At 52.2% G+C, this 16012-nt stretch overlaps 4 protein-coding genes across 4 annotated transcripts; 3 read left to right on the forward strand and 1 right to left on the reverse strand.

Annotated features, from left to right (window-relative positions):
* Positions 1–538: 538 nt before the first annotated feature.
* On the forward strand, positions 539–2865 carry EsH8_VII_000358 (uncharacterized protein; the record flags this gene model as incomplete). Its single annotated transcript, XM_083270491.1, has 2 exons — positions 539–774; positions 843–2865. The coding sequence occupies 2 exons, from the start codon at positions 539–541 to the stop codon at positions 2863–2865; spliced, it is 2259 nt and encodes a 752-aa protein (XP_083128048.1).
* Positions 2866–4749: 1884 nt separating this feature from the next.
* On the forward strand, positions 4750–6293 carry EsH8_VII_000359 (uncharacterized protein; the record flags this gene model as incomplete). Its single annotated transcript, XM_083270492.1, has 2 exons — positions 4750–5566; positions 5641–6293. 2 exons carry the CDS (start codon positions 4750–4752, stop codon positions 6291–6293), a joined length of 1470 nt encoding a protein of 489 aa, XP_083128049.1.
* Positions 6294–8321: 2028 nt separating this feature from the next.
* On the forward strand, positions 8322–11332 carry EsH8_VII_000360 (uncharacterized protein; the record flags this gene model as incomplete). Its single annotated transcript, XM_083270493.1, has 9 exons — positions 8322–8506; positions 8579–8588; positions 8934–9047; positions 9100–9221; positions 9285–9371; positions 9437–9825; positions 9878–10161; positions 10350–10451; positions 11294–11332. The coding sequence occupies 9 exons, from the start codon at positions 8322–8324 to the stop codon at positions 11330–11332; spliced, it is 1332 nt and encodes a 443-aa protein (XP_083128050.1).
* A 606-nt stretch (positions 11333–11938) lies between these two features.
* On the reverse strand, positions 11939–15002 carry EsH8_VII_000361 (uncharacterized protein; the record flags this gene model as incomplete). The annotated part of the gene is made up of 4 exons (XM_083270494.1): positions 11939–12073; positions 12580–12950; positions 13045–13405; positions 13476–15002. The coding sequence occupies 4 exons, from the start codon at positions 15000–15002 to the stop codon at positions 11939–11941; spliced, it is 2394 nt and encodes a 797-aa protein (XP_083128051.1).
* Positions 15003–16012: the final 1010 nt, after the last annotated feature.

The raw sequence follows: 16012 nt of genomic DNA on the forward strand, positions 1-16012 counted from the left end.
GCCCGACGCTGGCTTCGCCCGCAGCCACTGGACGGTGCGGTACGTACGGCACCGCAAGACCAGACGTGCAAAGAAGAAGAGGTAGGAGCAGCAAAGCGGCGGACGGCAGAGAGCCTCAGGTACCTCAGGCTTTGTACCTTTTTTGCAGCACCTCGTGCGCGGTACAGAGTACGGAGTACCTTCGTCCCATACAAAGCTCCCATGTTAATTATCCCGTCCCGTCCACCCCAATTCAATTCACACGAACCCGTCCCCAAGTCTCCAATTCCTTTCCTCCACCACGACCACAGCCTTGACCACCTGCCTGGTCGTCACTCCTCGATCCCAAAAGCGACAACCGACCGATTCGAACCCCTGGATTGCACCATCATCCTGCTCAACCACGACGGCGACGGCGACGATTACGACGACGACGACGACGGCGACGACAACGCGCGCAGTCGAGGGCTGTGGCTTCTTCGCTTATGATGACCACCCCGACACGTTCGGAAACCTACTCGTGATACCGTGAACTCTGCGACGGGGAGACGGCACCGGCATGGAGAGGAAGAGGAAACTGCCCGCCAGGGCTGCGGCGCGTGTCGAACACGTCGCAAAGAAGCGCACCGTCACCCCTCCCGAGCCTCGGTCCGTTACGCCAGCACCGACTCCTGTCGACGAGCCCCCGCCTCCTTCGCTCCCCAAGTCCATTCAGTCTGGAAAGCCGCTGCCCACCGTCGAAGCCCCTCAGCCCGACGATCTCTCTGGCAGGGAATACCAGTCGTTTCAAGAAAGGTAAGGTCTTGGCCCGTGGTTCCTTCCCCTCACATACGCTGGTTCGCGATTACTAACAGCCTGCACAGTGGCGTTATTGCCGAGTCCCTCAGTCGTTCGCGGCACAAATGGATGGCCGAGGGCCTTTTCGAGAAATACTGGACGAAGCCTGCGCGGAAGAAGAACGCTCCCGAGGACCCCAAGAACCCGCCCAAAGATACCATGAGCAAGATTGGCCAGGTGACCATCACCATCGAGCCGCACGTCTTTGAGGCCACCATGTGGGCCATCAAGGACCCCAAGCCTCCTGCGGCCACCACCCAGGCCACCTTTCGCCCTATCTTGCAATACGGCCCTCCCAACGGAGCTATGCCCCCTCCTCCTACACCAGTGTCGACGATCCCAGGACCGGACCTCGCTCCGGCCGAATCGAAGCCTACACCCCCGGCCCTAACACCAGCTCCGCCATCACCTGCGCTCCAACAGGCGCACCCCCGGCCGCCCTCGTCTGCAGCAAACGAACCGCCCAAGGTGATGCCTTCACCACGCAGTCTGGAGCATGCGCAACTTTCAGGCGCGACACCGCCTCCGCCAAGACCAGTCGCTCCCTCCGTGCCAGTGGCTGCACCTCTACCTCCTCATGTGTCTGCGCCCGGCACTCCGTCACATCCTGCTGCCCCGTCCGCTCCCACTCCTTCAGCACCTAACTCGCGCCCATCGAGCTCAACACCGACCCCAGGCGCGGGAGCCGTAAAGCCCGCGCCGCCGGCCGCAAAGCCACAGGGAACTGACCCGATCATCATGACGCTGGCGGAGAAGGCATCAGAGGACCCTCATTTGCGAGATTTGATGAAACGAGTTGCTGCAGGAGAAGCGAAGCCGGATGAACTCAGCAATTTCCAAAAGATTATCGATCAAATTACGACAGAATATAAGCGGAAAGGCGGCCAGCAAGGCCCTTCGGCGGACAGATTGCTGGTCGACGGGAGGACAGTCAAGTACTTTGCCGACGAGGTGCGGACGATTCTGGATATTGTGCTCGCCACAAATCCACGTCAAAAGTCGAACGAGCTGCTTCCACCTCGAGGAAGCGACCCCCTAGTTGTCGCACTCGTGAGAGCGGCTCTGGATGATGCCAAGATGCGGGCAATGATCCGAAGGGTAGCCGAGAACCAACCGGGATTCACAGATGCGACGGACCTCAAGGCAGCACTTGATAAATTGCACAAAGAACTCAAGGGCGCGCCAACTCCTCAACCTCAACCTTCGACCCCGCAGACTCCCATCAACGGCGCTGCGAATGGTCACGTCGTCAAAACAGCGGTATCCGCACCCGCTGCTTCGCCTTCTCCGGCGCCTGCACCGGCTGCGGTACCGCAACTGCAGCATCCGCCTCAGCAGGCCTTGCGATCCAAAGGTCCCCCGCCACCCTCAAGGCCCGAGATCTCGGGCATATGTCTCGACTTCACTGGCGGAAATGGCGATCGCTACCTGTTCCCGAAATACAGCATATTGGAGTACCTCCCCGGTGGACAGCAGGTCATTGCCTCATTTCTCATCGTTCGTAAGGGCAGCCAGCTGGAGTATGGTGGCGATGCGAAGTTGGACTATTATCAGCCAGCTACAATCCGGATATCCGCCCACTCGGGCCGTCATCTGGAGTACCTGCAGAGAGTCGTGGCCCCCCTTGACGAGGTTAGAAGGTACATGGATGACGTGATGGATAACATGACGAGGGCGGAGTATGTCCTTCTCGCCATGCGTCTACCCCGAGGGGAGCGTGAGCCAGACAGCGAGCAGAATGGCAAGGAGACTCCTGGAACAAGTGGCCAGTTTGCTAGACCGGAAGCCTCCGCGCCTGAGCATCTCACTCCGAAGCAGCAGTCAGTGTTGTGGGGACCCATGACGTCTAAATTCGTTCAAAGATTCAACAAGAAGTGGTTTGAAGAGTGGAAGAGGAGCGAAAAGGCTGTCGATAAGAGGCCGACGGCATCTGATGTGCTCTTCCAGGAGGCTTGCGAGGCCGTGGGCCGCGACCCCCTGGATAAGAACATAGAATATGAGAAGATGATTGAGCTTCTCGCTGCCAAGGAAGCCGAGTCGTCGTCTTGAAGTTGATGTTCTCGGCAGCTAGAAGAACACCGTTCGTACGGTGCCGTATCTGTATTACCTAGACATGAATCACAGAGAAAGGGGGCGGTGGACCAAAGCGGGTGTGTATGTGTTGCTGTTGTTGTTGCCGTTGTGAGCATTGGGTCAGAGCTGCTGCATTCGGGGTCACATATTGTGTTTTGTTTACTGGTCAAGGGCCCGGGGCTTTGGGAAAAGGGACTAGGAGTGGTTTGATGGAGGGATTATTCTCCTCGTCTTTTTTTATTACTTTTTTTTTTTAACCTGGTGTTCAAAGTGTGGACCTCGGGCGTGAGGTGTGGTGTGGCTCGACTCGTTATTATCCCCCCCTGAAGAAAGATAGTCAGATATGTGTGCATTGGCATGCCTTGTGGCTGCCAACAGGCCAAGAAATCCTAAAGATTATTACAAATGTAGCTCGAGGGTTTCCGGCCTGGCTCACGTTCATCACACGTTGATGAGTGCGATGTGATATCTAACAGGGGCCGTGATAATAGGGACCAAAGTATGCAGCTCATGTATGTTGCTGAGGCACCAACACTCACTAAGGTATGAAGTTGAGCATGCAATTGTCTTGGCTAGCTGTTCCTCTTGGCGTGGCTGCTTTTACTTAGTTGGGTGATGCCTCCCTCGGGTAAGGAGGGTGAGTAGGCGGGCACAAATGAGGAGCAAATTAAAGTGCAGGTACTAGGGCGGGCACCGAATGCCAATCGAAACCGAGAAGCCAATTCTTAGACAACCACGGGACACGGAGTATATATAACAGGGGCAGCATCCAACACAAATGGTGGGGAGTTCGGGATTTCTCTCCAGTTCCACAGAAATTACTAGTAGCAGCTGCAGGAAGCTATCTTTAGCCTACATTTATCCTATCGGTTGGTTATAATAACAGGAGCGTCTATGAGAAAGACTTACATATTCAAGCGGCAATCCTACTGAGTTGGCAGATAATACAGGGTATCTATACATGTAGCCAGCAAAGGACGCAACTACGGTCCTCAAGTAGCGCGCAAGACTGCACTAGGCAGCCTAGTGTATGATCAATGTAGCAAGTCTAGGCTAACGCAACGGCCTCTTGGAGAATGCGGCGGAGGCAAGAAGCCGTTAGAAGCTGAAGCTAGTCAGAGGAAGTAGCTGAGAGGCAATATAGAGCTGTTGTCCGGCTGGAAACCCACGCGGTCAATACCGTAGTTCAACGTTCCTTTGTACCACCAACTACATGCTAAAACTCGGTCAACCCCGATCGGTAAACGATTGAGCCGCTCTGCCTGAAGTCCTTGTTATATTTACATTTAACAAGACCCATACAGCGAGTGTAAAAACACAACTTGTAAAATGGTAAATAGCATACGAAACAACTGCTATAACGATGCCAAAATCAGCCTTGCGTGCTGGGTTACCTCAGATACCACGGACAATTCCCAGTGGGCTCGGATGGGAAGTCCAAGCCGGTGGCTTGCACGGAATAGGCCTTGTCACATCAACGGCCGCCTAACCGGCGAATCATGTATTGCAAAGAGCAAAATATTGGACTCCTCAGCCTGCGGGGTTATTGCATCGCATTTTGCCAGCCCTGCAACACCACATGGCTCAGCCTCGAGCCAATAGGGAGGCAGATTTCAAGCCAGCAGCTGAATCAATACTATGCGGGAGCTGAGTCTGCCTTGTCGGCGGCTAACCCATCTGGGCGGCCAAGCACTGACTGCCAAGAACATCTCAGGTGATAAGAGGACGAGGCAAGTATAAGATGGTCAACGGTCGAGGTATTGATTCTATCCCGTCACCACCATCTCCATCACCTTTAATGCAGCTACTAGGGAGCTGTGATCGTCTGATTTATTAAAGCAAAACCTAAAAGCACTTATTATGGCGACAGATATACAGGCCAATATCTGCCTTGATGTGGCTGTCGACCATCGCATCAGACAACTATTCAAGCCGGTCCCAAGATATGTGACCAAACCATCTACTCATGTATCCCGTATAGAGGAAGAAGGCCGTTTGCTGAATTTACCTCGTGCCGAGATCCAAGTCACAGCTCAGCTGGCTGGTCCGCCAGTCAAGAACGGCATCGCCATCATGCTACAGAAGCCGCGGCACAACCATCCGTTCGGCGAGGGTCTCAATGCCGTTATTGAAGATTGTGAGAGCCTCCGCGCCCTTGATGAAATATTCTCCGCGGTCTCCCGAGGAACCCTTGACCTTGGGAAGGACATCGCCGTCGTAGACCTGCTGCCGTACGTTTCGGGGGATCTGGCCAGGACCGACGATACGAGGCTGAAGAACGCATTTTCCACATCGGTCGCGACCATCTGCGACAAGGAGCCCGACGTTCTGCTCTGCGCGGGCAAGATCATGATGCCATTTGAGAAGGCGAAGAGAGTAAAGGGGAGTTCCTTCATGTTCGAGAGCATCGGGGTAGGGGAGCAGTTCGGGCGCATTCCGAAGCGGCCGGCCATAGCCAGGGTCCGGCATGAAGGGCGGCGCGGGCTGGTAGCGGTTCCCAAGGTCAACGGCTTCCATCCGAGCTACGCGATGAACTATAATCCACACCTCAGTCTCCTGAGGCAGCTGCAGATCTTGATTGGCGCTGAAGTATGTGGCAAGTACCGGAGTGACTGGGAGGAACAGGCATGGATGGACGAACTGAGGCTCCGTTGCCAGACCTACAGTCCACGTTCAGGTAAGGAACATATCTTCCCCGCGCTTCATACGTATTGCTTGTCCTTCCTCCCATATGCTGACTCGGCATCTTAGCAACGCCGTCGCCGGGGTCGCCGGGGTCTCCGGCACCGAGGAGTCCGGGCGAAGGCGGGGCCAGGCGAAATAGCAGCAAATACATGCCGGAGTACCAAGAGCTATACTCGGACGCACTGCTCGAGATCAAGAACTGCGCCAATCGGCTAATGCTCCTCTCGAAGAAAGCCAACCAGCCTCTCGGCCAGCGCTATCAGACCCTGCTCGACAGCGACCTAAGCATGAACTGCAACGACGCCAGCCTTGTCCTGCGCCAGATGCACCGCCTCCAGCGCCTAGGCTTGAATAACGACGCCGCCCTCAAAGAGGCGGCCAGAGAAACTCACGACTTCGTGGTGGAATCGACCGAGGCCGCCAAGCGCCACAATGAGACGCCGCTCGCGAGGACGATGCGGCAGAACCTCAAGCGTATCCTCGACTGTGTCACGGTGGTACGACCCCGAAAGGAGTACAGCCTCGATGTGAGCGGCGCGGCCAAGGCTTTTCTCCAGCTAGCGGTCGACATCGAAACTCTGCTCTTGGACCTCCTGCTGGAGAAGGAGGCGGCGCTCGCTGCGCAGGGACAGGAGGACCTGCTGTCGGGGCTGCTGGGCGAGATGAGGCTGTCGCCGACACAGCCGGCGCCGGTGGCTGTGGGCGCGTCAAGTTCCTAGGGGCTTGGTTCCCGAGGTCGTTGGTTTGGAGTTTTGGCGATGCTGTATGGTTTTTGCGAGTGGCCGTGGCCACGTTGTTTTTCATATTTCTGGGTCACCGCCCTGTTTTCCCATCGTGAAGATAGTGGGCTGTCGTAGAGTAGCGTGAAAAGCCGCAACCTTCATTACGGAAATACTTGGGAGATGGGCCGCGCTGCAAGGCTTTCTTGGGTGCTGTATCAAGGTCGCCGCAGGCCGCGATGTGCGATTTTTTTCATGAATGGCATACATTTCATTCACTTATGAAACCTGCGTACCGGGCCGGAACTACATGATATACAACTGCATATAAATGACACGTCCCGGTAGCCACGCGGTTGAGGACCGGAGCACCCGCTGATATACTGCTGCACCCCCTTTTCCAGAAATCACAGGCCAAGGGTTGCTCATGTCTCTCCTGGAAGTTCGGCCACGGTGAATTGTCTTGCCTACGTGCTTCTGTTTCCCAACTTTTCTGCTGAGACTGGCAGATTATAACATTCCATTTTCGCTGGCCTCTACTATGTGTTATGTCTTTAGGAGCATCTGAACTTCTTCCATATGCTCTTATTCTCACAGCGGATTGGATGGGCCTAGCACATGGGAATGCTGCTGCGAAGTCGAAGACGTACGAGGCGGAGATGCATAAAGTGCAAGACCCTGCTTGCATTCCCCGGAGGATGGTTTTTCAAGCCGCTCTACAGGGATCGGGAATCAGGCACTCAATACAGGAACAGCCCGATTCATTTGCTACGACTCGCTCATCGCCTCGAAATTCACCATTCAGTAGCATGCGAACCACTTCGCAAGTCCGATTAATGTACTTTCTGACTACTGCTGCGTCTCTTTCTGATCAGAAAACAACGCGTGGTATGATATTTCTTGTTGCGAATTGAATCGGGTATACATTAAATACCAAACAGCAATGCGCTGCCGTGCTGTGTGTAGATTTGTCTGATTTGGGTCCAGTAGATTGGGAGCTGTTGCCGAAGCCGCAATTATCCCAGGCTTTAAAACACTCGAAAAACCCTAAACAGTCACGGTTATAATTCTATAACCTCCCGATCCTCTAATATCTATCGCCAATGACTTGCTGGCAGAAGCTCGACTATACAAGGACTCATAGACCATGTCGTTCATCCTCCCGACTTCATTTGATCAGCTGGTGAGGATATAAATCCAACCGCGCTGGACCTGTTGGGTGTGGAAAGCTACCCATGTCGTTATTGGGAGAGTGCCATCATCTGCAGTCATGATACACGATCCCGAATGTGAAATTAAAGTGTTCACAACTGACACCGACTGTTATGCTAGGGTCTCTGCCGCAGATACGGGAGACGTGCCGCCGGGCCTAGTCCTGTTGAGAATTCATTTTTCAAAGGAGTACAGGAGTAAAACTATGTCTCTGAACTCTTAAGTCTTTAAAATAGCAAAGCTTCACGGGTTATACATGGCTCTCCAGGGTTCTGGAACCAATCTATCTCTTTAGCTGATCTCTCAGCTCCCTCTTCAGCTCCCTTCTCAGCTCCCTCCATTGCTGTCTCCTAAGTGCACCAAAACCAGGGGCCAATGTGTATACCCCTGGCAAAAACGCCAACATGCTCCCCGGATTGGCATGACCCCCTACATTCGGTCTCAGACATTTTGGAGTAGCGCCAATTTTCGGAGGCCACACTTTCAGCTGCTCGAGGCGTACACGGAGCCCATACTGAAATCACAACCAGATTCAAGGGATTATAAACACAAAGGTCCCGAGCATGGATCGGTATGTCAGAATATTGATTTGCGGCGTTGCAACCCTCCGATGCGTATATCAGCCGCTTTCGGGGTTAGGGAAAAGAAGAAATAATAGTAGTTGAATACGAGAGTGCCGTACAGATAGACAGTCTTCTACTGGCAGGGTGGCAGGTTGATATAAAACTGCTCTTTGCGACGACAATTCTTCTGTTCCCGATCCAAGACGTGAGTATCTTTGCCCTCACTTATTCTATTTATTTCGAAGACCAAGCAATGAAGCTTTCGTCCGCTGGATCACTTTTTTGGCTATCGCCATGGCTTGTTACCGCCGTCCACGGTTGCAGTAATGACAACTGCGCCCGGGCCGTCACTGGGACCCGGAGAGGTGCTGCCTTCGTCACCACGGCGAAGGCCGACTGTCAGAATTTCATGGTAGCAACCCAATATGGACACACAAGGTAAGCAACTCTTGTCTGATCGCATCCTATTTATATGTGTGTTACTCTAGTTCTAACTGCATTCTTCTCTAGCACCGTTACGGTAACCACTCCAGTATCTTCTTCAACAAAAGAAACTCCTACGTACGCCTCTGCCTGCTCTGGCACCTCGAGATATTCCAGCGCTTGCTCTTGCTGGGGCATCACAGCCAGCACCGTCTCAGTGGCAAACCAGGTGAGCTCCCTCAATTCACACGTCTCCACTTTAATATGAGAGGGCCACAATACTAAATACTTCTCAAGACTACCACCGTCACCGTGAGCGCCTCTGCGTCGTCGACTGGTTCAGTTTCTTCGTCGGTGATTCCCACGGCAAACCAGGTGAACCCCCCAGTGCACGCATGTCAACTTTGATATGTAAGGACTGCAATACTGACTACTTCGCAAGACTACCACCGCCACCACGAGCGCCTCTGCGGTGCCCACTGGTCCTGGCTATTCGCCAGTAATTCCCGCTTCGTACGATAACTGCTTGTTTGATCCAGCTTCGGGCGGCGAATTTGTAAGGCACTGCCAATTCTATCCTGGTTATGGTGTTGCTTACTCGCGTACAGGAACTACTTACGCCAAATGTCCTTTCTATCATCAACAAGGACGGGAAAGCCGTTGAAGCCACTGACCCGGCTGCACCAGTGGATCCCTTCACTTTTCACCAGCCGGCGGATGCCCCAAAAGAGTATGCCAAGCACTGTATCCGGTCTTCAACTTGATCCGGCCACTCCAGACTGACCGCCAATAGTGTCTATGATATTGAATTGACCTCTGGAGGCAAGACGCTGTATTTCGCCGTCTTCAAGTCGGGAGCGGTTGGGTTCGTCGACGCAAGGTATGTGCTTCTACAATTAGATCACCCATCTCGTATTCAACAAACCCAAACTCACGCTTGTAAAGCTCCAACGGACAATCGTATGTCGGCACTGGTGACCAGTACGTCACCACCATTTGGTCAGTGGAGTGTGATGGGTTGGCCACGGCAGGCATTCTTGGCGGTGACAGTTTCCAATTCGTTGTCAAGGATAATGGCGATATCGTTGCCACCTCTTCACGCGCAGCTAGAAAGTCTCGACGCGACATCCCAGTTCCCAAAGGATTTTACATCCAACCTCGGGATGTGGCAACTCCGCCTGGGACCAAGTGTGCTTCCCCCGTCCAACACGCTACCACCAAGACGCCCCCGGTTCCATTGACGTCGAATGGATGCGGTCCTGAGGGTTTCTGGGGCTATTTCGTGCCAAATGGAAACTTCGTCGACGCCTGCAATGCCCACGATGTCTGCTGGTGTAAGTAAATCGGTTCACTCAACACTTGGATTTGCTAATGACGCCTTCTTAGCCGACTGCTCTCAGACATTCGCTGGCTGCAACACGGATTTCCTGAACAACATGATTACCATCTGCAACACCATAAACCCACCCGGCATTCAGCGCAACATGTGCCTTAGACGCGCCAGGTTCTATCACTCAGCTGTATCCGGAAGCATGGGGGCTGGAGTTTTCACAGACACGATCGAGCAGTACTGCGACTGCGTCTGCGACGACCCCGATCTCACCGCCTGCCAGGACAAGTGCGTTGATACGAAGACGGATCCGGAAAATTGCGGCAGTTGCAACTTCAATGTGAGTCTACTCTACTTCCCCTTATATATCTCTTGTTCTCATACCTTGTATCTTCAACCGAGCGAGGCCCTTGGGTCTTACCAAGTGTTACTATACCATCAACTACCTAAACCACAACTGCGGTTTCCCACGCTGCAGACGCAGCCAATCTCTTTCGTGAAGTAAAAGTCGCTGACCCAAACGCACAGTGTCCGTCCGAATCATGCACCAACGGCGCCTGCTCCTTCAACTCCTGCACCGGCCAGACATGCGGCACCTTTAGCGGGAGCTGCGGCGCCGGTGGTTCTTGCGTATGTGCTTCCGTCACGAGCGGTACAGGCTTCTGCGTTAATGGCAACACTCCATGCAGCGGGCTGGCGGACTGCGATACCAGCGCCGACTGCCCGCTTGGCGCAGTGTGTGTTGTTCAAACTTGCTGCGCGCGCAATGTGTGCATCGCAACGGATATGTGTGGCGGGTTCAATCAGCCCAGCAACCGCTTGTTTGCGGCATTGGGACAGGGGACAAATGATTCAACGATTGCGCATTTGGCGAATGGTGATGAGTAACGTGGGGTTTACGACAGACCTGAAGTGTGAGGTTAGTCTTTCCCATTGCTGGGTAAAGATGATGTATTATAGTAATAAGGCCGAGAAACGGGCACTGAAACGAGCTGCTTGAGGGACATATAGTGCAATGAATTGCTCCAAGTGTTCAATAGCATATTTACCGGTCACTGTCAACTCATCGGCATGTCTGGTCAATGAACAGCTTACCGGAGCGGTGTTGATGCTATCTGTGTTTTGATGTCTACTCTCCCGAGCACGGGAGGTATGTATAGAAGAAATAGGCTGGGGGCGATACATGCCTTAATCTTAACCCATCCCACGTTTACAGTTCACTCGCAGCGGTGGGTATCAGTCTCAATCCCACTCTCACAGATGATACTTGGACAGAAAATGGCTGGGAGTATGAGTAAAAAGCAGAGGTAGCCAGCATGTATATATGCAATTGCGTCAAACTGATATGCATCGGCCGATTTACAAAACTTTTATGATTTTGCATACCTGCATAGCTATGGACTCAAATTCACTTGAATCCCTCACCCCATTCTTAGGAGGGTGATCAATTCGCAACTAAACTAACTATATAGCGGCAACGACAGGCCAAGAGCCTTGACCACGAGATCTGAGAGTAAAGGCAAATTGATAACTACCAAAGACTAGATAGGATAGAACTAGACATAGTGAACATGTAGAACAGGACATGACAAAGACAAAACAAAGCGATGAAAAGAATAGTGTTGGTACTTTAGACATAGAAAAGCAAGGAGACCAGTTATTCATGGCAGCTATTGCCAATTCTCAGAGCAACATCGCACCGACTATACCTCACCAGCAAGTCTTTCCAGTACAGCCCGGATCATCCGGTAATTCCGTTGGCATGGGGTCGTAGTAGTGCTCACACTGGCAGTATCTGGTGATGTTTTGGAATTTAAGTGACCGAGACAGAAATGACATCGATCCAGGACCGAGACGAGGTGGGAATCTTTTTGTGCACTTACTCTCGCTTTCCGTTGTCAAACTTCTTGCATACCGCCCTCTCCGAGGGCTTACATGTTTTATTGCTGTAGGCCATGCAGGACTTGACGGGGTCGTTGAAGTTGCAAGGCACTAAACCTATAGCAGGAGTCAGCTCTCTCTGAAACTCAACTCTTTTTGGAACTCGGTGTGTGCCACTGCATAGCGTATAATTACCTTCGGGATAGTCTGCGGTATCTGTCGCGCTTGGAGGGGGCTCATTGGCTGTTGTTGGCGAGGCTATGCTCTTGGTTGAGGTTGGGGTTGGGGTGCTTGACGAGGTCTCGACCAAGGACGCAGTGCTTGAAGTTGAGGTCGATATAGAAGTCGGAGTGGAGGTTAAAGCCGATGTACTGGAAGTACTAACGGGGTTGCAGAAGTCAATAATGGGTTCGGGCCCTAAATCGCGTTTTAATTTCATCTGCATGCAGGTTTGCCTTATACGATCGCGCATTCTTTCCCTTTCTTGTTGATCTTCTGGCCGAGACGGTCCACTGGTGTGCAAGAATGCCGGTCAGGTCTAATAATTCCTTTTCATGAGTTTACCTATACTTACACGTCATTCATGCCGCCGTTGATGAGATTGTAGGCGACCCTGACCCTGTCCGGTCTGGGATAGCGGGGATCAAGATTTGAGAAAACCACTTCTGGAGGGCTGCGCTGAAAAGATCCATACACTTGTAAAAAGCTCTTCATCCGGAGTCCGACAGACGAATAGACTTTTTTTGGATCCGGTTTAGACTGGTGCTGAAAGTACTGGCGGTACTCGGGATGTCCAAGAAAGTAGGCAGACAGCCCAGCCTAGAGGAGTAAGCGACATACATACGTGGCAGAGTTATAAAACCAAGCGGTTACTTACCACTGCTGGAGCAGCAAAGCTCGTTCCATCTCGAGTGGAAGTACCGGTGCTGTCGCTTGAATCTCCGTTACAGCTTTTTATGCCAGAGCCTTGTGCGTATATAGTAACACTTCCGGTGCCGCCACCAGCCGCGGCTAAAGCTGCATCAGATGCCTCGCCTTCTGGTTCGGAGTTATGCCATAATGTTCCATCGGCGTTGACGCCACCGACAGTTATGAGATGGTTTTCTTTGGTTCCCATGAGCTGCGGGACGTGGTCACCCAAAGTAATTCGCATTGTGGCTTCGTTTCCGGCAGCCATGACGAAGACCATGCCCAGCTGATCTGCAAACCTCTGGAAAATCTCAAACTCTTCATGCCACAATGGGAAATCTGTAACGGTTTTTGGAGAGATACCTTTGAAACCACTTTGTTCAGAATGACCGATGCGAGACGAGAAAGAAGAAGCCATAGCTGGGAAACTCACCGAACGAAAAGTTGACGACGGACTTGCCCTGAAGATTCCTCTCGACTACTTTGTCTAGGATGTGGTGAAACGTGAGGTGCAGAGCTTTCAGGGTAGATTGGACATTCCCGATGTTACCACTGAGAAGCCGAGCGTCTCCCTTGTACTTGATTAAATACAAGTTGGCATTAGAAGCAACGCCTAGGTTTCTGCCCCCAGCAACACAAGCAGCTGCGCTCCCGTGACCGACGCGGCCTAGACCGGCATAATCCTCTGTGTTGTCTGGGATCTGGGACGTTTCTGAGTGATAGATATTGCCTTCGAAAACCGCCCGGTTTCCGACATACCACGCCTCGACGTTCCGGTTTGCCTTGGCGAGCTCCTGTATCGTCACCCGGTCAGCTATGTCCAAGGTGTTTCAAAGGTCAACCAGTGAAATGTAATGAACTCGCCTGGTGCCCCGTGTTAAACCCAGTATCAACAATGAAGATAGTGATCCCAGCCCCTAACGATGGCTCGTATTTATAGTTTCTGTGAACATTGCCAGACAGAATATTGAGATGAGAGGCACTGCCTAGGCGCTCTCCTGTGTCTCGTTTCTGATACAATTTGAAGTTATGTAGCTTGTCGGACACGGGGGGGTCGCCAGCGGCTTGTCTGCGAAGAGTGAAGCCGTTGTCGTACTCAACAGAGTCCATGACATAGTTCTTAGTAACATGCCGGACAAAATATATCTTCCTGATGGCAGCCTCTTGAATACTTGTAAGATTAGTCATATAAGACGGCCATGCCAAATAAGTTGGCATGATTTCCTCAGCTCCAGACAGCAGCCCAGAGGTACCATCTAGCCATTTGGCAAACTCTCTGAACGCAAAAGTACTGACCGCACCAGGCTTGGTACTAATTACCCTGACTGAAGTCGGGCCGGTTGGGATTGGAAGCATTATGCCTTTATTGCCTTTTCCACCGTTATCCTGGTTCTCTGCTGTGGCGGTTGGCGTTGTAGTCGCGGTGGTTGTCGTAGATGTTGCGGAAATTACTGCTGTCGAAGACGACGGCCTTTGGCCTCCTGCAACGGGAATTACTACGTTGTTCCAGTTGATGTTGTTGAGAATGGCATAGACGTTGTAAGCCGCAACGGCAAAACCGGTGTGGGCAGCCATGCCATTAGTAAAGATGGCCCCGAACCTTTGTGTGACTACACTCTGGAGTTCTGGTGACATATTTGGGAGGTTCTGGAGCATTTGGGCGACGGACTTGAAAAAATTGACGGATGGTCTCGAAAAAGGGTACGAATGAAAGACCTTCTTGTTAATGGGTTCGAAGAGATCCCCCAGGTCAACCTGAAACATTCGAGCTGAATCCAACTGATTGTGAAAGTCGGAGACCTGCTGAGCGATCTTGATAGCGTCCTGGGTGAGGTCTTGTAATTCGATCGCTTCGCCAAACTCAGTCCCGAACAATGGACCACCGGGGGCACTGAGAGCTACACTCATGGCTTTTCCGCCAAAGTCTGCCACGGCTACAGCTAGCGGACCAGCAGCAGTTGAAAGACTCTCGAAAATTCCCTTGATGATATCGAAAGGTCCGGCTCCCACACCATGACCTCCACCGGGGCTGGCACCAAGAGTGCTAAAAGTACGAGGGGAAAATTGAATTCCATCGATGATATCCGACTTGGTTGAAAGGTTATCAGGAATGCTGATGACTCGACTGCCTATCTTCAGGGATTGGTAGGAGAGAGTCGCGATGCTGCCATCTTTGAGGAATATTTCAACAGGCTCTTCATGCTCAGTCGGGGGATAGTAATCAACCCCGTCTATATTCATAAGCACCGGCAATGGCTGCCAGTTATGGTCAAAGGGAGAGTCTCCCTCGCCCATGTAAGATGTCTCGGCCGGTGGAACTGTCGTTGTACTGTCAGGTACAGATGTTGTCCCAGGGACCTCTGGGGTGGCAGTATGCTCAGGTTGTTCCATTGTTGTATGAACTCGCTCCGTGGTACGCAAGCCGTTGAAAGTTATGGTATTTTCACCGGCAGTTATGGTCGTTGGTTGTGTTGGAATAGCGAACGTGGTCGATGCCAAAGCCAAAGAACCAGACGAAATAAGAAGACGATCACCGCCTCTCACTGCGTAGGTGATGACTGGTTGATCGAGGGGAATGGGAGACCCGTTGAGTTCCAATACTGTCAGAGTACTGGTAATAATCACTGGTATCGCCGGCAAAGTCGTTTTTTGTGCTGTGGTTCGGGTCGTTGGATGGTTTAAGGCTGTGGAACTGTTGGCGTAGTAAGGGGTTGCTCCGCTGGACAATGGAAGCCTACTTGTGTCGTACCCCGGAAGAGAAGTTCCAGCTGATGGAGTAAGGGTAGGAAGAACTTCCAGTCGAGTTGTTTCTGACGTAAAAGAATGGCTGTGAAACGAAAGATATCCCGAAGGGCCTAAAGCCACAGAAGTCGAAGAGGGGGGTAATCTCCCAGATGCTTCAGACGTTCCTAAGATGCTGCCGGAAGGGTTGATTGGCCTGGGTGGCGGGCCCGGGGGTGGTCCAGCGGTCCGAGGCTCCTTTCCTGGTGCTGATGCGGTTAATCATAGAGTTATCGAAGATGGTATTTCACTACTCACTGAAGTAGGGAAGGCTGTAAGGCAAGACAGCTAATACTTGGGGTATGGTTAGTAAAAGAGCACAAATAGCCAGAAGAGGTGGACGCATGATGATGGGAGTAATGATTCAGAAAGACAAAATCAATAATGATGAAGAAAGGTACACAAAATTGGCTAACTAGCTGACAAGTGATCTTTCGTGTTCTATGCTAGGAGAAGTCACCGCTTAAATACAAAGATTGCACAGAGATTTTTGTCGCAATACTTAGATGTTGGAGAGTATTCCATGAATAGCCATGCCGACACTGGAAGAAGAAACCAACACCGGGGAGCCCCCAAGGGCAGAAGAAGACCCCAATAACAGGAGGTGACATTAGATGGTC

The sequence above is a fragment of the Colletotrichum jinshuiense genome, chromosome 7 (assembly GCF_051148585.1).
Source record: "Colletotrichum jinshuiense chromosome 7, complete sequence".
NCBI lineage: Eukaryota > Fungi > Ascomycota > Sordariomycetes > Glomerellales > Glomerellaceae > Colletotrichum > Colletotrichum jinshuiense.